This window comes from Pseudoliparis swirei, chromosome 22, assembly GCF_029220125.1.
Source record: "Pseudoliparis swirei isolate HS2019 ecotype Mariana Trench chromosome 22, NWPU_hadal_v1, whole genome shotgun sequence".
Lineage (NCBI taxonomy): Eukaryota > Metazoa > Chordata > Actinopteri > Perciformes > Liparidae > Pseudoliparis > Pseudoliparis swirei.
In genome coordinates this window covers 15,784,623-15,807,785 of record NC_079409.1, presented here as the reverse complement: position 1 = coordinate 15,807,785, position 23,163 = coordinate 15,784,623, and the positions used below count along the sequence as shown (strand labels likewise).

At 41.7% G+C, this 23,163-nt stretch overlaps 2 protein-coding genes and 1 pseudogene across 15 annotated transcripts in view; 1 reads left to right on the top strand and 2 right to left on the bottom strand.

Moving 5' to 3' along the window:
• LOC130188028 (focal adhesion kinase 1-like) overlaps nt 1–9,563 on the top strand; it is a 67,413-nt gene extending 57,850 nt beyond the window's left edge. For 5 of the 14 annotated variants that reach the window (XM_056406081.1, XM_056406082.1, XM_056406083.1 and 2 more), the window contains 8 exons: nt 2,946–3,008; nt 4,522–4,561; nt 4,649–4,752; nt 4,950–4,958; nt 5,886–6,041; nt 6,449–6,529; nt 6,670–6,755; nt 7,385–9,563. In XM_056406081.1, the coding sequence (XP_056262056.1) occupies nt 2,946–3,008; nt 4,522–4,561; nt 4,649–4,752; nt 4,950–4,958; nt 5,886–6,041; nt 6,449–6,529; nt 6,670–6,755; nt 7,385–7,511 (666 nt within the window). In that variant the 3' untranslated portion in view covers nt 7,512–9,563. The remainder of the gene's footprint in view (nt 1–2,945; nt 3,009–4,521; nt 4,562–4,648; nt 4,753–4,949; nt 4,959–5,885; nt 6,042–6,448; nt 6,530–6,669; nt 6,756–7,384) is intronic. The other 9 variants (XM_056406089.1, XM_056406086.1, XM_056406079.1 and 6 more) reach the window with 3 other exon arrangements.
• Nucleotides 9,564–9,656: 93 nt separating this feature from the next.
• On the bottom strand, nt 9,657–11,454 carry LOC130213267 (uncharacterized; annotated as a pseudogene).
• Nucleotides 11,455–12,673: 1,219 nt separating this feature from the next.
• On the bottom strand, nt 12,674–19,703 carry LOC130212899 (lipid scramblase CLPTM1L-like). Its single transcript, XM_056444188.1, has 17 exons — nt 19,392–19,703; nt 19,027–19,118; nt 18,700–18,877; nt 18,464–18,591; nt 17,797–17,875; nt 17,584–17,701; nt 17,391–17,485; nt 17,123–17,207; nt 16,507–16,607; nt 16,365–16,424; nt 16,167–16,217; nt 15,998–16,080; nt 15,683–15,717; nt 15,444–15,499; nt 15,279–15,323; nt 15,065–15,198; nt 12,674–14,076 (listed from the first exon to the last, which is right to left on the bottom strand). The coding sequence occupies exons 1-17, from the start codon at nt 19,590–19,592 to the stop codon at nt 14,010–14,012; spliced, it is 1,608 nt and encodes a 535-aa protein (XP_056300163.1). The 5' UTR covers nt 19,593–19,703; the 3' UTR covers nt 12,674–14,009.
• Nucleotides 19,704–23,163: the final 3,460 nt, after the last annotated feature.

Here is a 23,163-nt window from a genome sequence, read left to right as displayed (position 1 = left end):
TAACACAACAGTGCATATAACTTGATATCTGATTTCATACACTATTCCCTATAAATGGCTTGATATTGCTACCATAACATGTGATACATGTATTTCAGAAGCAGCTAAACAATGGTTTGTTGTGTAGTTTTTTATGTTACGTCAAGTAAAATGTAGCACCAGTTTCATCCTCAACATTATTAAAGAATTAAGTGTACAAACTAGAAGATTATCTACATTTTAGGACACCCGAGAGCCTTTAATGTATGTGTATGCGTGGTACAGTGTGCTTTTGTTATCTGTAATGCAAAGCTTACGTGGTTGCCATGTTTGACTTGTCAGTTGTGTCGTGGAGGTATTTTCATTTGGTTTCGTGATACATGTCGTTGTGTTTTAGTAAATTGTTCGAGGACTTTCTGAAGTGCATCCTCATTAAGGACCAACATATATATATTTCTCATAAAATAGATGTTTGGGCTAATATATATCAAATCACGTCAGTTATTTTTAAGAATTGCAATCACAGCAATACAGATATTTGTCCTCTAGTATGTTTAATGTTTATGTAAAAACACATGTAAAATAATGTCATAATTGAAACCGGCCATCAAGTCTGTGCAGTAGATTTTGACACCTTGCGTTACTTGGAAGTTTTTATAATAATATTATTCATCCCCCTCAGGGGTAACACACATTTTAAAAAATACCTTGGGTTTCATCTTGTTGTTTTTTGATCAGAGTAGTGTGATGCACATGGACCGTAGTCTCTGAATTGGAGCATTACATTACTGTTGGAGCCACAGCGTCTCAATAACTAGTGAACAGAGGGAAAAGACAGTTGGATTCACTATAAATCATCTTTGTGGATCAATCACTGATCTTGTGAGCTACATACTGCAAACAATTAATAAGGCGGACTATTCTAGTACAAATCCTATGCTGAAAGATAAATGAACGCAGAGTTTGTTGTTGTCTGATGGAGCTAAAAACATTCTATACAGGACTGTCTCAGAAAAAGATTCTTTGTTTTCTGTAATGCAATTTTTCTTTAAAAAAATAAACAAAATAAAAATCATAAAAATTCTGGATAAATACAAATCAATTAAATTTTTGCATTTATGCTTTTGCTTTTACTAGAAATGAAATAAATCTCTATATCCTAAATCAAAATATCCTATCTCTAAATAAAAGAATATCATGAAAAAGTATACTAAATGAATTATTAAACAAAATTAACAAATAAACTAGTCACTGACAAAAACTCCACTGTTTTTTTTCTTTACTTGGTCTCTTTTTTTTACTAAAAATTTTTTTTTAAAATTTTTTTTTATTATTATTTTGTATGAGATTAAAGCTGTAAAATATTAAAATAATAAACTAAATATAAAATTGCAAAATAATAAATGAATCCAGAAATGATGAGAATTTTTTTTTTAATTGTTTTAAATTTATTTAAAAAAAAAAAATCAATATATTATTTTTTTCTGAACAATCTGTATGTTGCAGCGACTCTGACATGAGAGAGAAGGCAAAACGTGTCATGTAGGACGCATATATCTGGGATCAGTGGTTGAAGGAGCTGTGTTGGGTTTTTGCTCAATAATGTGTGTGTGAGAGAGAGAGTTGTAGGTTGGTGTGGCCTGTGCGAATTCCAGGCTAATGATATGCTGAGACAATCTGACAGCCCAGTGAACAGTCTGTCTTTGACCCACAACCACTGACTGACAACACACAAGATTGTTGAAAAGCTGTGTGTGTGTGCGAGTGTGTGTGTGTACGTGTGTGTGTGGGGGAGGCTGGCTGTTTTGTTTTTTAACACTCACTTCAGGGAGGCCAGAAAGGGAGGAAAAAAAACAGATTGGTTTGGAAAAGCTCACACGCTGAAGGTTCTTTGGCAGCGTGTTCCCTCCTCCTCCTCCTCCTCCTCTCCTTCCCTCTCTCCATGCGTCAGAGTCAGATATAAGTGTGCTGGAGGCAGGAAGCTGGATCTGAATTGCAATGGCTGTCTTGATGAAACTTCTGGCTCAGAGTAGTAGACAGGAGACAGACAGGAGACAGACAGGAGACAGACAGGAGACAGACAGGAGACAGACAGGAGACAGACAGGAGGCAGACAGGAGACGATGAGATCAGAACCCGACAGCAACGCAGACTAAACACCTCAAACTGCTCGGGACTCGAACTTTGATGAACTCAATGGCTATGCTGGTCTTCAAGTCATGTCTTGGAAAACTGGTAGGCGTGTGTGCGTGTGCGTGTGTGAGATATTTTATTTTCCTGCATTGCATTTAAATGTCAATCTGAAAGGTTGTGCCTGGAAAAAAAGTGTTTGTGGAGAAAAACCTTAAGTTTTTTATCCTGTTTTTATTTTAGTCCCATGCAGGGACACTGGAGGTTGATTTTATTTTTTTATCTTTGGATACACTCATCCATTTCCTCATTCACATAATCATCGTAAAATGTAAGATTAAACTTGGATATCGGAGAGACAGTCACTTTCATGAATGCCATGTAAAGTAAAACATCTTTCTCTACATGTGCAAATCTGAGGCGGAAAATCAGTGAATTTACTGGTGCAAGTGGGTCAGTTTTCACCTCATAATGCACCAGCCTTACCACAGCATGGGATTTACCCAGAGCTGATGGCGGCCATGAAATAATATTTGTCTCAGCGAATAGCCCAGATTTCAAAACCCAATACTGCTAGTAAAGGCACAAACAGAAAAGCAATGTGGCGTATCGTTCATTGGACAAAGAAATTGCAAGAAATTGCAAAAATGTGCATAACTTTGAATACAGACCTTGTCTGTCTTACTGAATGTGTAATTGACAGCAAACTAAAGTGAAACCAGCACAGAACTTACTATTATACTCCTGTAGACATATATATATATATATATATGTATAGACTATAAGTTACTGTTGATGAATGGAGATATCATTTGTATGTTTATTTGTGTGTTTAGAAACCAGACTCTAGAAGTTCTAGAGGGAGTCTGGACAGAGAGGACGGTGGACTCCAACCACCGGTAAGTTACTTTCTGCAGCTGCTTTCCATCTCCATCCATTTCCCTGTTTGTTGGTGTTAGTCATGCAGACATTAACTTTCAAAATCATAATCATTTGCCACTCCCACCACATCAGAAAGTCATTTTACTGAACCGCTTGTTTTTAATAAGAGGACGCTGTCTGATGGAGACAGATGTTGACAGAAGTTCACATTCTGGTTGGACTCACTGCAATTGGCTGCAGCATGTGTTTGTTTTGATTAGGGCTGAGGGGATTGATCCAGGGACAGGAAGTGACCTGTCGGGGGATGGGTCAGCAACGAGGGGTCGATGGATTCCCATAACATCGCCAGTTATTAATAGAGCACTGTTCCAAGAAAACAAGCGACCATCTTTATTAATCCCTCAGTCCCAGTCTAACTCAGCATGTTGGTAGTTTGGAGTTTATATGCTCCGCTCGAGTCGGTCCATTGATGACACACATGTATAAAACTTAAAAGTCTTACCATCTATAATGTTTAAGTGTAGAGCTGAAACAACCTCTTGATGATTCCTCAAGTCGTTTTTCAAGCCAAAATTCTGAATGTTCCAATTATTAATTTTAGAGACCCAATGATTAATTGTTCACTCAATAACTTAATAATCTGATTATCTATAAGAAAAATAATCAGCAGCTAGCACCATCATCACATGAAGACATCTTTGCCTTTTTACTTTTGTGAACATAAGAGACTTAACCACATTAATTGAGCAAAAAGATAAATGAAATGATTTACAGATGCACATTTCCACTCGCAGTTACATGCAGTGGAGACCTCTAAAATAGTTTGACAGAGGAGGGATTGAAAGTTACTGTCGTATATCTTAATTCACCACACTACTTGCATCACTTGTTCCCTCCCGAAATGTTATTCTCTGAAGAGGAGATGGAGGCGTTGTGTTTTTCTCAAAGCGTTTCTGTGATTAAAAGCAAAAGTTGTTTTAGCAATTTGAAGTTGCCACGGGACATTTCTGTCTCTGTAATTCATCCTCTGCTGGTCCTCCTCCTCCCATTGAATGGCTGTGGTGTGTGGTTTTAAAAGTGTGTGTGTGTGTGTGCGTGTGCACGTGTGAATTGCAGAAGTATTTTTGGGTGTTGGTGGTTGTCAGCCCGCAAGCCCTCTGTTGTTGTTTTCTGTGTGAGAAAACAAGAACAGAGATTCAGTAACAATACAACAAAGTAAATGTCACATGGCACCACAGGAGAGTTAGGCGGCACACTTCAAGACATGCTGCTGGGTTTGAAAGGGTAGCACTAACAAAGGAACCGGGCTTTGTTGTTATCCCTGTGTGACGCGGTGCTCGCTCACACCTCTGACAACAGAAACGCTCCTTCACCAAACAAATTGAGACGCCCTGTCGTGTGACCAGTAAACTAGATGTTTCAGAACCAGCCGCTGGTTTTTGCCTGTCAAATTCTAATTTCCTGTGAAGCTTCTGATTACTTCTGCTAACCCAGTGTTTTTTTGTTGTGTTTGTTTGTTTGTTTGAGCAGACAGGAAACCAGAACATATACCAGCCCGTTGGAAAAGCAGGTAATAAACAGACCTGTAACCATCTGTAATAACACTGTAAAACTATGAGGAGAAATCATTTCCACTCTCCACATGTTGTCTCCACAGAGCACGCGGCTCCCCCAAAGAAGCCCCCTCGACCTGGGGCCCAGGGCCAGGTGGGCAGTCTGACCTGCCTGAATACTGGAGACAGTTACAACGATGGAGTCAAGGTACGCACACTCGTCCAGTGACACACACACACACAGATAAAATACTTATATGCATATTAATAAGTACGGCACACACACAGACAAGGATACATTAATGTACAGGTTGCATGTTTTTAATGCTTTAATATTTTCCTTGTATCTTCTTTCTTCTTATCCTCCTCCTCTTCCTCCTACTCTGCCTTACTGTCGACCTCTAGCCCTGGCGGGTAAGCAGTACACTGTCTCTGTGTGTGTGTGTGTGTGTGTGTGTTTGTGTGTCTCATGTGCGTCTTGTCTGCTCGCTGATCACACCCAGATTCTTATGATTCATTCATCCAACCACTTCTTCTATTTCTATTTCTCAATCAAATTCTGCATGTTTACTTATCAACAAAACCAATTTTTTTTCAACCTGCCGCATTATAGAAACAAGAAAACTCACAGGTATCTGTCCTTTACGCCCAAGAGTAACATCTAAATCGACATAGTTGTGGTTGATGTCTTGTACTAACAGTATGTATGTATCCCTCTATTACACTATTTTACTTTAATCACAGAGGAAAACATTTTTAACTAATGAAGCAAGAAGGCGAAAAGAGGGACCTTTCCTTTTTTTTTACTTGTTACATTTTCTACACTTAAAGGTTTCTCCCCATCTTACTGATGTCAAATGCTGCACAGATTGTAAAACCCTTTGAGTCTTCTATGTGATTTTGGACTTTATTCATTATTAACTAAATCAATGTATACCAGTGTGTTACTGCCATCTAGTGGCCAAACAGTGAGCTACACATAACATTCTGTGTCAAAGATCATAGCGTGTGTTCATGAAGCCACTCCTTCGCCTGTGTGACAGTTTGTTTGGTGTAAATTGACAGCGCTCAGCGGTCGTGGCCTCGCCTGTTCATCTCAAACTGTTTATCCACTCAGGTTTTTAAAAAGCAGAGTTGTGTGTTTTACTTTCTACCTCCAGATGTGCTGAGGGTCAGAGAGGCATTTTTCATGTACGTCATGCAGGATTTCTACAATTGCACAGACTCATATTTTCCATCAACGCAGCCTCAGCTCGTTCTCTGTGTGTCGTGTCGAGTGTCAGTCGGGTCTCGTGCGGTCCATCGGTCACTCACAGCTTTCTTTGTGCTCTCGTCATTCAGCTGCAGCCCCAAGAGATAAGCCCGCCCCCCACGGCCAATCTGGACCGCTCCAACGACAAGGTGTACGAGAACGTGACGGGATTGGTCAAAGCTGTGATCGAGATGTCGAGCAAGATTCAACCGGCTCCTCCAGAGGAATACGTTCCCATGGTCAAGGTGACCGAGGCTCAGTTCTCCTCTCCAGAGCTGCAAAGCGTGACCTTAAAACTCGAAAGCCTTCCACTGATTAGTGCTGTTCTATTGCACAGCTCTCCAGAGAGCTGACATTAAATACTCCTCTCAAATTAATAATTTATGTGAACCAAACTCGACAGATCCAACTTTTACCCTGACTCGATGTTGTTTTGATTCTGATGGTTTTGTAATTGATTATCTCTATCTGTGTAGGAAATATGACATTTCTAATCTAAATTTAAATCACTTTACAAAAAAATGTCCAAGTCTACATGTATACAAAGTACAATATATTTCATCATTTAATATATTATCAACATTTCAATAAAATGTAAATTAATTTCCTATTAGTTGTGTATAATTTGGATTGTTGTGTCTGCGTGTTTCAGGACGTGGGTCTGGCGTTGAGGACGTTACTGGCCACAGTGGATGAGACTCTACCACAACTTCCAGCCAGTACACACAGAGAGGTACAATCACACACTTTGTATTCTCTACTTCCTTATTTTCAGTAAATGTTGATAAAGTATTTTAACTCACTTAAGTATCTGTTGATGTTGGTATTTTATCCTACCAGGTTGATATTTAATACTCTGGTTTTATTCAACAGATCGAGATGGCACAGAAACTTCTGAACTCAGACTTGGCAGAGCTGATTGGGAAGATGAAGTTAGCCCAACAATATGTGATGACCAGGTATGTATTCAAATATAAGCATTACAATATAGAACGAATAGTTTTCATTGACCTACAGTGCCTTACATTGAAAGACAGCAGCAGCCAATCACAGGGCACATTGTTATTCCTTTTAACCCTCCTGTTACCTTTATATTTACTAACATATTTTACCCTCTGGGTCAATTTGACCCCAGCAATTAAAACCTCCAGAAAATTATTAGAATTAATATTGTTTCCCAAGTTTAAGTGTGAGGTACTTTATGTTTGTTTGTTGACTACCTAAATAGCCCTTTAAATATATTAAAAAGTTGATATTTCTTATATGTTTGACACAGTGAAAAACAGCCTGGGGTCAAATTGACCCCAAAGAACACCGACGTTAAACATTGAATGGGGTCAAATTGGACCCGAAAAGGTAACAGGAGGGTTAAGGACACTTAACTAAAATTATTTAGTTCATTTTAAAGACAGAGAAATAATTTGTAGTTTGTGTTTGAAAAAATGTCAAAACAGTAACAAACAGAGGTGCGTAAAGCCATAGATTTTTAAAGAATAGGCTCTGATATTGTGCTCTTCATCTCACTCACTCATCGACCACTCCAATCCGTCTCCGTGATGTTGTGTGTATGTGTTCTGCTTTGTGCCAGCCTCCAGCAGGACTATAAGAAGCAGATGTTGACAGCGGCTCACGCTCTTGCAGTTGATGCCAAAAACCTGCTGGATGTCATCGACCAATCGCGGCTCAAGATGATGTCCCAGTCCCGCCCGCACTAGCCTCGACAGCTGAACCGAGCGACAGGGAACTGGTCTTTTATTTGAGAGGCAGCATCACTTTGGTTACTGTTAGCAATGGAGAATCGTGACGTGTGAGAGTTGTCTTCGCTGACTGCTTTACATCAAAGGAGAACAACAGCGCTGATCCCGTCCGATCCCGTGGGCGCGGAGGACGTCTCTCCACCACTGTGACTTTCGTAACACTAGAACACAGCAGAAACACTTCCTGAATCAGGGACCGGGCAGCTTCTCTCACTTTGGACTGTAATATAATAACGAGAGGAGGAAAGGCAACAAGGAAGTGTCGGGATTTTTTAAATATGGGTGATCCGGATTCCTGGGATCCCGGGTTATAAAAGGTTCGAAACCCTCTGACAGAAACACTGTCCTGGGAGTGATTCCATCTGGAACCGTCGGCATCGGGTGGACTCGTCTCAGCGGGATAACGAAGCAGAGCCGTCACAACCGGGTCGGACTGCGTTCGCTCTGCAACATATCTGCATGAAACTTCACTGTGGAAATGGACTCAGCCGTCAGCCAGCAGCCATCATCAAGGCATTTGTTGATGTCATGTGTCGTGACCCCTGGATGTTGTGAACTTTACCTCCACAGGACCATGGATTCTTTTGATCGAACCACATGTTATCCGCTCGGCTCCGATCACGTGCGTCGCTTCGATCGGATGCTTCAACAAGGGCATCGAGTGAAGACCGCGTTGGTTTGAAGAAGCAGCCTCTTCATCCCATCTTTCCTCACCAGGTTTTATTTATAGACTCTGAAATTGCAGAGGAGGAGACGGAGGGAGAGACGGGTATTACAACTTGAGGACAGTGCTGCCTGAAGGAAGAACACACTCTCCTCGTCTTTTTTTAGCTATTTTACCCACTTTTCTCCCCCTTTTTGTTCTCACTCTTCCTCTCCATCGTGAAGTCTTCCTCAGCTCCTCTCTGAGCCAGTTTTAAAGACTCCAAATGTGAAGAATACGACTCTGTCTGGGTGAACGGCGCAGACAGGACCCTTCCTTCTCGCACTCTGTCTAGTGAACCCTTTTATCGGCGGGCTCCATGTTTTTTGTTTTGTTTCAGCGGTCACAATCTTCTTCCTCTTTACTGAACACGTAGAATACAAGCAGATATTCAATCCCAGCACTGACTCTGATGAGCGAAAACAAAATACGAAGGTGGGTTTTGAGGATTTACTTGGTGTAACTGGATATTTCCTATTAGGAAGAGAAGAACATGTCTCAGACTGGTCACTGAGCTCGACTGAACCTTTTTCTGTGAAGACAGTGTCTCGTATCCTTCCTTTCTCCTCACCTACAGTCCTGATCGCGTTCAGTTGTTCCTCGTACGAGACTGGTGTCACGCCTTTACCTGTCCCCTCACCCACCGGTGTCACAGAGTGAATTTACTGAGGACACAAACAAACCTCACAACTGGAACCTCTGTGCTTTGAGTCCCAGGTTTGGTCAGGTGTAACTCTTTAAATATGTCCCTCGAACCAACAGTCCCTAGACACACACACACACACACACACACACACGAAATGTGGCGCCACATGACGGGAGCTTGTCTTGCAGACACAAAACACTGAACTGAAAATGCAGCAGATCACACGTGTCTTTGTTAATCGTGACCCCACATGGAGTATGACATACTGCTATATGAAATATACTGGTGACTAGTATAGCATGACGAACAGGTATGGAGAAGAGCATATTTGCACAGCACCCAAAAAAGAAAATCCTACCTTTTTTTGAAGCCTATTTAACCCAGCTTTGATTTCCAGGTTTAGCCAGCAATGAAACGATCAAATATCTGGGTTTTGTAGGGATTTTAAAAATGTAAAAAACAATCTATTTTATCTCGTCGTTGCGTAAATCTGCTCATGTTGGTATATTGTAAGCTATACTGGTGTGAATCACTGGTGAATTGTACAGAACTAGTACGAGTAAACACTGGTTTTTATTTTGTCTTCTGGGCTAAATCAGCCATCTTGTCAAATCGGAGGAGGAAAAAAATGAAATAAAAAGAATAACGAAATGAAAAATCAGGCTGTCCACCTGTTTTTATCCCTGATGGAGATTTATTTTAAATCATTACATTTTAGGTTTCTAAATACCGAGAGTTTTTATTTATTTCAACCAAAGAGGAGACTCCCCTGATTGTGTCTGCAGGTGGAGGATGCAAGAGGCAGGTGTAAGAGGAGCAAGACGCACAGAAACTGGATAGGGATTTCTCAGGAAATATAAATATTGTAACATTACTGAAAAACTGCATTCAGTGAGAGTCAAAGCCATAACACATTATCTACGACAGCATTTTAAATATAACGATCACCACATGTAACTGCCACAGGGAGTCAATGTTACTGTCAAGGATTTAGATAACTTTACATGCATTTAAAGCACAATCTCAACATAATTTAGGAGCTACGGTGTTTAACAGGACATAGTATTACAGTCCCTTGGGACAGATTTAGAGACATTTATCCAAACCCTTTTCTCTACACTCCCACCGTGTTTGACAGCATTGATGTATCCCTGAACCTCAGCGTGACAGCAGCAGGAGCACACCTCCGGACAACAGCAGCAGTCCTGTGTGTCTGTGGATGGACTCGGCGCCACTGAAGTTGCACAAGTTAAAGTTGCAGCAGTTGACACTGTTTCCATCTCCGTTCTCGTCGATTGTGGAGGATGAGGAAGCTCCTGAGCACGTGGCCTCACTGGAACACAACTTTGAAATAACCTTTGCATTTCCTAAACACACACACACACACACACAGCAGGGTATTAGACTTTTACAGTTATTTCCTGAGTTGTAAGGATGTATAGGACCAAAGCTGTAATGACTCTCCAACTACTTTCAAATTCCATAAGACATTTTATAGATACTGGATTCCAAAAAGGTAGACGTTCTTTACATGACCAGGGGGAGGATATTGTGTTATCTTTGATACCTAAAATGTCGACGGTAGTCATGCATGTGTCCTGGGGCGCCTGACACACCTGGATGGTGTTGTTGTTGTTGCATTCGGCATTGGTGGCAGAAGAAGTGCATACGTAGCACGTCAGTGACAGCCCTGCAGCAGAGACGAGGGACAGCGGAGATGAGATCAGCAGTTCACAGCGTATCCGAGACTATTCTGGGATCTGATCGTTTTTGCTGTATTTGTGATATAAATGCAGATATTTCTGATAATTCAATGATTCCAGGTTTTTCCTTTTCTAACGAGCATTCAGTCACAATGAGGCTCCTGATTGCTCCTGAATTAACTTATGGTAGACTGGGAAATATTTGACATTTTCAGTCTACAAGGAAAGAAAATGGAGGAAGAAAATTATACAACAGCTGACAGGTTTATGATACACCATCGAGTTATAGGCTAAATAGAAATTCCTCAAACTAGAAAGACGAGTACTCCCAAAGACAACGTTGTCAAAACATGTTCAGCTTAATTATTTATTTCCTATAACAAGTGCAGTGAAGCAGAATGCATACTCTTCCTCTCACTCGGGTTATTGTTGTGCTCCTTTTTGTCACGGGTCTTAAGTCAAAATAAATCAATATAGCCTACCGTTAAAAATGAACCCAGATGTATTCTGACGGCTAGAAACCCCAAAGACTTGAATTAGACAAACCATCATAAAAAAAAATATTTCTGTAATTCTCAAGTGTACAACTCTTGAATTACACTTGTATGTCAGTTACATATTTACAATCTTACCACAGCCACTGAAACACATGGTGAGGTCTTAAAAACATGCCAAGCTACTCTGATAATAAATCCCCTCTCATCACCAGCCTTGTACGGGTCTGAGGTCATTGTACCTGGTGAGACGAGCGAGAGGAGCACGACAACGAGCAGCATCTTCACGTCCGTTCTCCGCCTGAACCTTCCGGCTGTGCAAACCGGCGTGGCCTCTGCTGCGAGGGAACGGCATTCCTAGATCTCGCTATGGTTTCACAGATACTCGTCCTTTGTGGACAATGGCCAATCACAAACACCGTGTGGCTTCTGGAGTTGGGCCTCCGTTCACTGCAACACTGTGCGTCTGTCAAATATTAGTTATGTCATGTAGGGCCTACAGCTCAAGCTGTATATACATGAGTCATGCTGAATTGTTTTTCTTTAGTTCAAAGGGACCTCTCATTCCTGTCTCATAACAAGCTTATAGGAGAGGAAGTTTAGACATCAAAGTGGCTGTGATCAACATATATATATATATATATATATATATATGTTGATCAGGAGATAAGCCGTTACAAGTAGACTGTTTGGTCAAGGTGGAGTTTATTTGTAGAGAGAGGCACATCTTCACTGATGACAGCCAGCACTTGGTACTATATACTGTATACTGTACATATTTACATATATATACATATTCTATACATATTTATACATACTTATGCATCACTATCACAAAATATATACATATATATAAATATATATACGTATATATAAGTGTATATATGTGTATATATAAGTATATATTTATATATACTTATATATATTGTGACAGTGATGATGCCTCGTGATAAGTATATATATATATATATAGTACCAAGTACCTGTTGAAGTGAAGATGTGCCTCTCTACAAATCAACGCCACCTTGACTCAATGTCTACTGCTATCATTGTATGTATATATATATATATATATGTGTGTATATACCTTTTTTTTTCTGTTCAAATGACGAAAAGAGTGACGAACCTACAGAAAGTGATCACCTGAATCTGCTGCTCCCCCGCTTCCACCTGGTGTTACTAGACATGTCTGACTATCTGCGATTATACTGTGAATTATACATTATGTGTCTAAATCATCTTGCAGCCCATTAGCCAACGACACATATCATAAGGTTCCATCTTCGTGAATGAAGGTGATTACTTTGAAATCAATCACATCAACCTCATACCTGTCACACCACTGTCCAGTGTGAACAGAGGAAAGCACCAGTACACGCCCAGTACACACCCAGTTCACACGGAGCACAGATTCAAACACCAACGTCCTGAATAGAAACCAGTCCAGGAATGCCATAAATACCAGTCTGCTGTCTGAGTTGACTCCTGATTGCATGTTCTGATGGACACACTGGCACGCACACACGCCAATCCAGACACCACGTGCTTTCCTTCAAATGTGCTGACACCTTAACGGCAGTTACATTTTTATTTGTATTTCATAATAATACAAAAAACAAGCAGGTTGCATTGCTCAAACAATGAAAAGTAAAAATGTATTAAAAAAATCCTTTGAGGTTCATTCAAATTCAAATTCAAATAATTCTACAGCTCAAGCAGTTCAGTCAGCGAATAATGAAAGCATTAGTGCAGAGATCAGTGTAATATGATCACAATAAACAGCTTAATAAAATAGTTAATTTAAAGTGCTGTGTTTATACCTTCTGTAGACAAATGTGTGTCGTACCACGTGATGCTGAATGAAAGGGACCGACACTTCCATTAAGCAGCTATATTGTTTGTTGTAGGTCAAAATACATTGCAGGGACTTCATGGACACACGGCATCAGGATGTTTGCAGTGAACTTGCTGACAATAGCGTGGTCTCTTTTTACGTGTTAACAATACAAGGTCAATGTGGAGAAAATAATGGTACAGTAAAGTGGAACTATATGTCATACACAGGGGTGAACATCGAGGATGACAACATCCCAAAGTTCCTTTGTCTAATGATAATCTGGATATGACGACATTAAATATAGACAACAGGTGACATGGACCTTCGACCTGCAGGACGACCCGATCGGACTCTCGACGAAGCCACACAAGTCATTCGTGTGTTGAATGTTCTCGATGAAGAGCGGCGAGGGCTTCGTGTGGCCGCTCTGTCCTTCTCGTAGCGTCCATGTTGCACCTGTACGTCTCTCGTTACACACTTGTGCTGCAAAGCCATGCAATGTTCAAACCAGCGGACATCACTTTGACTTCTAGTCAGGATCCCAACGATTTCAAATGAATCAAATATGTTGCGCTGAATCGGGATAATTGTGCAAAGTCATTTTCATTCGATGTAATAGTGCACAACCATAACAAGCGTAAAACATCACAGAGCCTTCTGTGCCTTTATTAGAAGGCCGTCCCAGGGTCATTTAAGTGCTGGAACAAGCACACATTGTATATGTATAAATTCATATATGAAAATCTCTCATTTAAAGGACAAATCGTGGTTCGTAAAGGGAGAATGGAGCAAATGCACAACACGACTGCTGATATGACGCTGTCGTCATTCTGCGTGTGCAGCACGTAGAGGAGGGAAGCTTTATCGATGCCGAGTGAAAAGCAGCAGCACCAAGAGTGGACAGCGGCGAGGAGTCGGAGGCAGGACGACTCATCCCGGATCGGTTTGAAGCGGCCGTGGCGCACATGGCCGAGTGTCCCGCCTGAGCCGCCATTTCTCATCTTCAACGTTGTGTGTGTGTGTTTGTGCGTTCATGTCGGAAAAAAGGGGAAGGAGAGGAATGTGTCTTCTCCTCATTGAGTCTTTAGTTTCTTGCTGTGGGTCCCAGACTCTCGCCTCCTGGCCTTGTGGGCGTAGCACCTAATGGAGATAGGCGATGAAAGCAGAGTTATGTCACACAAGTCCAGACAAACGTTCATTGAGTGCTGAACAGACCCTGAAGGATCTATGGGAAACTGTCAGCAGCAGCAAAGAAGCGTGTTGTGTTTCCCAAACATCCTTTGATAGAGTATATTTGAAGATGAACGAGCAGGGCTCCAGTCAAGATGGTCCTTCCCATGCTAATATCGGGATTAAGGAGTAAGGACGGACAGTAATAATCTATCTATAAACCATAGCGATCGATCTTATAACATCAAACTAATCATTGCATAATATTTCAAGGTTCAAGGTTTTTTATTTGCCATGTGTGCCCAGACCAACAGTCCAGACACATTGGAATTGTTCTGCAGGGCTCTCCGAGTCAACAGAGGTACAAACACACTATAATTATCATAAGATAAAATATGAAAAACACACTGTACATAAGGTGGATACAGTATTAAGTAGTTTTTTTAAAACAAGTTATCAACATAAAAAAAGGAGAGGGCAGAGGTTAATAAATAGATAAATAGGCTAGTGCTGAGTGCTGCTCCTAGCTTGTGAAAAGAAAGAGGGGAAAGGGGACAGTTATATGGGGATATTGCACATTTTGCTAGGTGGGGGAAGGTTATGTGGGGATATTGCACATTTTCTCAGATAGCACACATTTTTGAATAGTTCTGTTTTGCGATCAGTCTGACTGGCAGGGAAGAAGCTATTAAGAAAATGTGTTCTGTGGGTGGCATTTAGGTTTGAGGACACGCCTGAGACCAACAATGTTGAATCCAACAAGGCAAACAAATTGTATTGAGATTGGACTCAAGTAACACGTCCCTGTGATGTGAGGAAGTCAAACTAATTCTACTTAATACACATCTGCCTCTCAGATTCATGGTGTTTTGTGGTGACATCAGGTCGGGCCTTTAAAAAGAAACATCGGGTCCAACACTGGAGTATGTTTTGTAGGATTGTGAGTGGATTGTCCCACCTTCGCTGGTAGAGGTAGAGGAAGAAGAGGAGCTCATCTCTGAAGCAGGACAGTTGATGAGAGGAGGAGAAGGATCCGGACGAGGAGAAAAAGGAGGCACAGGAGCACAGGTCTGAGATCAGCGTGTTCACGCCCTAGAGAGAGGAGAGGAGAAGGTTGAGGAATGCAAAGACAATCTGCACAATGATAACGTTTGTGAATGAGCCCCACTCACTCTGTACATCAGCACCGTCCCCTGCAGGTGGCACACCGACTTCAGCTGGTCCAGAGAGAGCAGAGGACAGCTCAGACAGCAGCTTTCGATACTCGGGTCATTTAATGTCACTCGGCACTATGATCAGTTCATTTGGTAATTGATACACTTCTAGACGGGACAGACCTTGTGGTTGATGAAGAGCTGTGGGGCCATCAACAGGAAGCCAAAGGCATACACTCCTGAGAGGAGAAGGGAACGTGTCAATGTGGCACACTGGTGGTTCAAATAAAAGCCGCTCAATTAAATGAGAAAGAATGACAAGAGAATTAAATACATTTAAAAAACGGTGCTGTTAAATAATTAAACCAATGAATCACATTTATGAATGTTTTTTCTAGGACAGGTGGTGGAAGTCAACTCACCAGTCACTAGGGTGTTGACCAACCAGGAGTAGTAACTGTCAATAAAATACAAATTCATGTTAATACCTAATGCAGTCGCTGCTAGGTCTGTGTACATTATGAAAGGTTTACACACTTGTTTAAAACCAAAAAACATCTTTTGTTCAATAAATTCTCAGGTCTGATCTGAATCTGACTGCTTAAAACACTTCAGTACAGAAGATGGAGATGAGCCAAGATATAACCAGGAGAGTCTTTGTATTGAAATGCTACAAGCTCCACAAACGGGTGCGTGACATCTGGTGGCAACATTTACAGCTACGTGGGCAAGCTCACCTCTTTTGGCGTAAGTAGGCCAGCGAGAAAATAGCTCCACTGATACAGAGAGGATAGACCAAGTAGGACAAGTATCTGGACGCCTGGAGAGGAAACCACACACAAAATATTCAAACCAAACAGCAGAGTATTAAATCCGAGCATTAACAAGTGAGGAAGAAGATCAGACCTGGGTGTCGTACTCTACCGTCTTTCTTTCTTCCTCGTCCAGCTTATTTACCTGCACATCGACAGGAGATTAGAAATAGATTTGTTGATTATTTGCATCAGGAAGCAAACGTCGAGCTAAGTTATTTAAACCACAACAAATGGTACCAAATCTCCTGTGAATGGATGATGGTCGGTGGTTTACTGGCACCATACTCACATGGAGCTTGGAGCTTTTCCATTGAAACGGGATCTTGAACACCTTAAACACCTTCCATACCTGGCGAAATGACCGGTTAGTGAGTTGCACCGCTCTGCTGTGATCTTTACCATTTCTGTTGGAGGCCGGTTGCACTAAATACCTCCACACATGCTCCCAGTCCGACAGGAAGCAGCACCAGTAGACTGGTCTCCTCTAGCAGATGGAGGAAGATCAGCAAAGTGCTGAGACTACGCCACAGAACTACAAACAGAGAGGGAGAGACCAAAGGGGGCGTAACCTAATGTTAACCATGTTCCAGATAATGTGCTACGTCATTTACAGCCAAAGTATCATCGAAGTTTGCTTGACGAAACCTTTGCAAACTACGGAAAAAAAAGTCACGCTTTCTTAACCCTTGTGTTGCCTTCGGGTCATTTTGACCCGATTCAATAGTTAACCCTCCTGTCGCCTTCGGGTCAATTTGACCCGATTCAATGTTTAATGTCGGTGTTCTTTCGGGAGTCAACAAACAAACATAAAGTACCTCACACTTAAACTTGGAAAACAATATTAATTCTAATAATTTTCTGGAGATTTTAATAGCTGGGGTCATATTGACCTCAAGGGTAAAATATGTTAGTAAATATAAAGGTAACAGGAGGGTTAAACATTGAATCGGGTCATATTGACCCGAAGGCGACAGGAGGGTGAAACATTGAATCGGGTCAAATTGACCCGAAGGCAACACAAGGGTTAAATTGATTTCATTTTCATACCTGACTTCCGAGACATTCCCACCATGCTCTTCTTTTTTCTCCATGAGCTGAAGTCATTTTTCAGAGCCAAGAATTCACAGATGAGCTGCAGAGAGCCAAAGACGTGGAGAGGAAGCTTTACAAGGCCTAACTTGCGATACGCCTGAGGGGCCACGCGGCCTCGTGACACACTGTTACGTTTAGGGATTTATTAAATGACTCGTGAGATATCAATCAGCAGGTGGATTCATCCAGAAGGGCGTTGTGTCGTGGCGTTGTGTGATCTTACTTGTAGAGCTGTGATGACGGCAGTCAACACTAACATGTAGAGGTTGGAGCCCACCAACGTTTCTTTGATTTCATCTATGTTCTCCTCTGTGAAGCCTAGAGACACACCGAGAGGCAGCAACAAAGGATTTCCAGTTCAATAAGCTCTAATGCGTCGTGGGTTATATTAAATATCTGTTGTCTGATTGGCTCACCAAACTGTCGCAGGGAATAAACCACGTCCTGGACATGCACCCAGAACCTGAACCCCCTTAATGAGATCCCCTCGTAGGACACAGTCAGAGGGAGCTGCACAGTGCTGCCGCTGATCTCCTGTGAACGTACGGAAAGAGAGACGTGCGACGACTTCATTCACAAACCAGTATTTGTTCGACAAGGTCTCAACGTTGTGTGTGGACTTGTCCTACCAGGAGGTCTCTGACTCTGAAGCTGAGCTCGTTGACCAGCAGCAGAGGGAGGTAGATCGTGCGTCGGCCTTCCTGAGAGCTGAGAAGCAGAAAAAAAGGAGCGCAGTTTGATCTAGAGACGTTGACCTGGGGCACGTTTCCTTATGTACAGCCAGGTGGAGTTGAGAGGAGAGAGTGAACAAATATGCACATACGTGCATTTGAATAGCTTCGCCAGTGACGGGATGAGCGCTTGCTTTACAATCAAGATGTTCTTAGATTTTAAAAACAGTCACAAGTGTTTTACAGACTAGTAATCATGAGAGCATCAACTGTCATGGAAGTGGGTAGTTTAAATAGTTGCTTCTTCTTGTTATTTATTATGTAAGTTTACCTCATACTGACTCTCACAGTTATTCAAATAAAATAGATTAATCTATGAAAGACAAGTTGCAATGTATTTGACAAGTGGTCATAATAAAAGGTTGGGAACCAGTGGTTTATATTTGACATATTGAATGGCATAGGATGTATGGTACTGGTAAGACAGATACTACAGATGCTTAAGAAGATCACTGGATGAAAGCTTTCCTCCCTCTGGAGTATGAGGAGTATGAGGAGGAGGAGGAGGAGTCAGCTGCACGCTGACAGACTATTCACCTGACCCCAAGAGCCTCATGCCACTTACACTCTCATGTAGCGCCGCACATCACTGGGGAGCCCCGCTTTGTTGAAGGTGAAGTCCTCTGACATCATCGTGATTGACAGGTGGGGTCTCCAGTGGGACACTGGATTCTCTGATCTGGGACTCGACCTCTAATGAAGCCAAACAAAAAATAAGATTTGCAGCCAGTCTGCATGTCTCGGTCTGCTGTGACACGGTGGCTGAAATATGACTACGGCAGATACTGAATTACATTGTACCTTCTGCACGTCTCGCGGCCCCTCTGTGTATGTGGGAGCGATGTAGGTGGTGAGCTGAGCTGCGTAGTGGACTTCTCTGCTGTCCTCCAGAGGGGAAACACCGGCTTTGTGAACATACACGACTGCAAACAGAGTGCCATTAGCCCGAGTCTGCTCCGGCAGAGAGACATTCACCAGCCTAGAGAGAGAGAGAGAATATAAGTTAGAAACAGCCTTGCCCAGATGGACAAATAAGCGTTTGTCTTTGTTATTAAATACTAAATAGATACATTGTAAAACAAAATGCCATGCAATGCACACGGTGACGACACAGTTCCTGTTTCCCACCTCTCAAATGTGGAGTGTGGGTCAAAGGGGTCTATTTTTACAGCAAGGTTGAGTTGGCTGTTGTCTGGCACTAGGCAGGTGAAGACACTCATCTGGATGAAAAAATAAGAGAAGAAGAAGATAAAAGATTTAAAGCAAACTCCTTATTTCAGAAAAAACACTGGGACCAAAATATGATGGGAAATGAGAATCCAAATAAAAACGTGGCTACGTCCCACATATACACGTAGACCTGCATGTTGTAATTTAGTGAATCAGCAAAGCCTGACCAACACGCCAGGCCCATGCAGCGACGTCTGGGCATATTTTATGTGTCCATATTTGCGCTCGGTATTCCGGAACGAGAAGCGGGAGCCTGTGCTAACCTGTAGCCGGGCTCGTGCTGTCAGGTAGGAGGTGATGCAGAGCTCTCCCGTGCTCCCGTCGCAGGGTTTGGTGTTGATGAAGCCGAACAGCAGCCAGCCGGTGTGCAGCATGTACACCACGAAGACCCCGAGCAGCAGCTTCGCGACGGCGCTCCGGTTCCAGGTGCTGTCCGCGGGCTTCGACTGGCACGACGGGAACATTGCAGCTGTTTAATGCAGAGCAGCCACAACGGGAAGGAAGAAAATAAAAAAATGAAAAAAATAAAATAAAAAATGGACGTGGTCCGGTTTGAGGGCGACGGGGCTGTTTGTAGTCGCATACGGCGTCAGCTCAATGGAAACCCCACGCGTCCTCCCCGCCACAGCATCCTTCCGGGTTTCTGAGATGCTGATGCTGACTGCACCTCGTCGTTGTTACCGATAGCGCTGTTCGGTGAGCACGTCTCGCGAAGCCAAAGCAATCAGCATCCTGTCTGTTGCGGCTGCCACAACAAGTCCCAAAATACAGCTAAACACGTAAATAATACGCACAGTGAGGCCCGGGGCTGCGATGCTTCAGCTCTGCTCATAGCCCGGGTATTTAGTATCTTTAAAACGTATTTTTGGCTGATTCAAGTGTTTTTTTTATCCGTGTATTTTAATTTAGGTCAACATATATAGACGATCTGTATTTCACTGTATTGTATTCATGGCAAGAAGAGAGGCTTTGAAATAACCTTTAAACATTTATGTTGGGAGATGAAATGCATCCATGATCAATACAAAGTGTAATCTATTATTGTGGAAGTATTTGTAATTAATTGATTAGGCTAAAACATAAGAAAACAATATATATTGCGAATTGTATATTTATCAATATTGGAAATAATCATTCTGGTTGTGGTGAATCAAACTTTTAAATTCGTAATAATGTTGGCTTGCATTTCATAAACTTAAGTTGTATCTTATTTTTTATTTTACCTACCAAGAGTATCTTCTTATTCTACCATCCATCCATGTTGTTCCTGATGGGAATGGGCGTCCACATGTTCTGCTACGACTAAAAGGTGTCGAGATTTATAGTCCAAGTGATTTGACTTCTTCAGAGACGATCTTCGGCAGCCGGTCCTCGTCGTTGCCGCGGTGCATTGTGGTCACGTACGGTGCTCTTGCCTCTGCCCTCCTCCTGGATAAATTCTTCCATCATCATGCGGAACAGTGCTGTTGACGTCACAGGAGGCTGCGCGAGCCAATGTGAACTTAAACTGTACTCATAGACAACCAGGCGCGCGTGCTTGAGAGCGCGCGCGCTCCATGAAGGAGTTATATACACACGCAGTTCACTTTGGTGGAAGGAACATGTTCATGTCCCACCGCCCCAACACTTTTTATCGAAATAACTTTTTGTGACTCCTCCATCTGCGCTTTTTCAAATAATAACATAACGAAAATTGCAATCGCGTTTACGTAAACCAATTATGCAATCAATATGCAAATAAAGTTATGTATGTGCAAAAAAGCGCACTGGCAAATACATATGTTATTGTGGCTGCAATTAACCTGTTTTGCACTGGATACATTGTCAAGTAATAACACTAAAGTGCAACCTGTGAAAAACTGAACAAAACAAGTTCAAATAGTTTGCAATAAAGAGTTTTACACTTCATACATGTTCAAAACAATAACGTGCAACCTGTCCGAAACTAAATGTGCAGATATATATGTGTCAAGTTGTATTAGTATTAGCGGCTGCAATGAGCTACACATCTTCTTCAAACGGGGTTTCATACTTCACACAGTCACTCTCAATTCATGATCAATGTTGATCTTTTGTTTTGAAGGGAAACAGAAAGATCTCACAGTTTGTTTTGGGCAAAACGCCAATAATCTTGGTATTAGCGCAAACGTAACCTGTTAACAACGTAACGTAAACATGTACACGAAGGTACACACATTTGGCCATGTATTTATTTATGTCCGTGTACTTTGAACTTGTGTAGTACGTGACGTTCTCAATAAAGGTCTTTCTGCATTTCCTCCTGCGCCCCACCTGCAGTACCACTGCGCCCCACTAGAGGGACGCGCGCCATAGTGTGAGAACCACTGGTCTCACTCAACACAGAGAAGTGGACAAACACACGGTTTTTCTCTCCTAGTTTACACATCACTGATTATTGGATATACTTACTTGTAGTTTTCCTCTCTACCTCCATCTGCCTGATGGATCATGGAGGTCTGGATCGTGGTCCATGCCTACTACCAACTATTCATATGTCATACTCATTGAATGTGTTGTAACTCTGTAATGATTCCTTCTGTACACATGACATCTATTCTTCTGTCCATCCGGGGAGAGAGATCCTCATCTGTTGCTCTCCTGAAGGTGTCTTACCCTTTTCCCCTGTGAAAGGGTTTTTTGGGAGTTTTTCCTGAGGTCCTGGGACAGGGATGTCTATGTGTACAGATTGTAAAGCCCTCTGAGGCAAATTTGTAATTTGTGATCATGGTCTATACAAAATAAACTGAATTGAATTGAAAACATTTTAAATGAAATGACCTGATTGATTATGAAAAGCTCCAGACACTGAAGTCTAAACAGAGCATCGCTGCCACTTCAAGCCAGTAAACAACAAAATACAACTCAGAGTATTTGCTGAACATGTTTGTTTTCTTGTTCCCAAAGTTACAATTATTCCATCACCAAACAAGACTAGAAGGCACAAGAATTACAACGGTTGGAGTTGTGATTGAGCCTTGATTGTCCGGCTGTGTTTATGGAACATTTGGTGAGTTATCCTGTATCTGAAGTGTGTGTAGTTGATCAATCATTTTATCACCAACATTTATTTTTTTCAAGCAAAACTTAGTACATCCCAAAAAATGTTGCCCACCAAACCATGCCCATCGACATTTTGGGGAAATTTCATAGGCTTAACTATTTTTTTAATATATGGAGTTTGTAGAATAGTGCATGTATTAACTCTCTTCATGGGAGCAGAAGGAATTCATGTTGTAGGCTGCTCCTGCTTACTCAACTAGTTGACTAATCAGTGGTGTTGGTCTTTGTTGACTGACTTCTTTAGTCCATTTTTCATTGTTTTATGCTTTTTCATGCTGGATGAGTAAACACCAGATCTAGAAGGGTTTGTTTTGTGTGATTCTTTGTGGAGAAACTCAGTTTCATAGATCTCTGGTTTCTATCAGTTTATATCTCGACATTCCTGCTGAAATAATGCATTCCGTACAATTTTATAACATAAGATGATCTGCATTGCTTTCATAAACAGAGCACTGACTATTGACGTGATTATTATATCGAACAAAAGGGCTTTGGTTTTCAATGTCAACAGCGTTCGTCTGTTAAACTTGGCCAATGGATCCATTCAGAGCTCATAAAAACGTAGCCACAGCATGACTACATATGTCAAGAATGCATTTTGTATCACATAAAACTTCTGGTTTCTGCATTAAACTACAGTTGTGACATTCACACATTTCCCCTCCCGTTGTGTACATTAACGTGGAGTTACAGACACACGTGACGCATTCTGAATGCCTCATTGTTTCAGCTGTTTCATTGGTTGGGTCTCAGTATTTGGATTGTCCCAACATCAGACCTGGATGTTTTCTGGATATATGTTTGTAAAAACAGAAAAAAATAAACGTAAACATATGCAGAGACACTGAATTAAATATCTAAATTTTAAAAAATGCAGTCTATCTGCAGACATTGAACCAAGAGCCGTGTTTGTGAAGCAGTCTGGAAGGTTAAGTGACTCCTCGACGTCTTTGA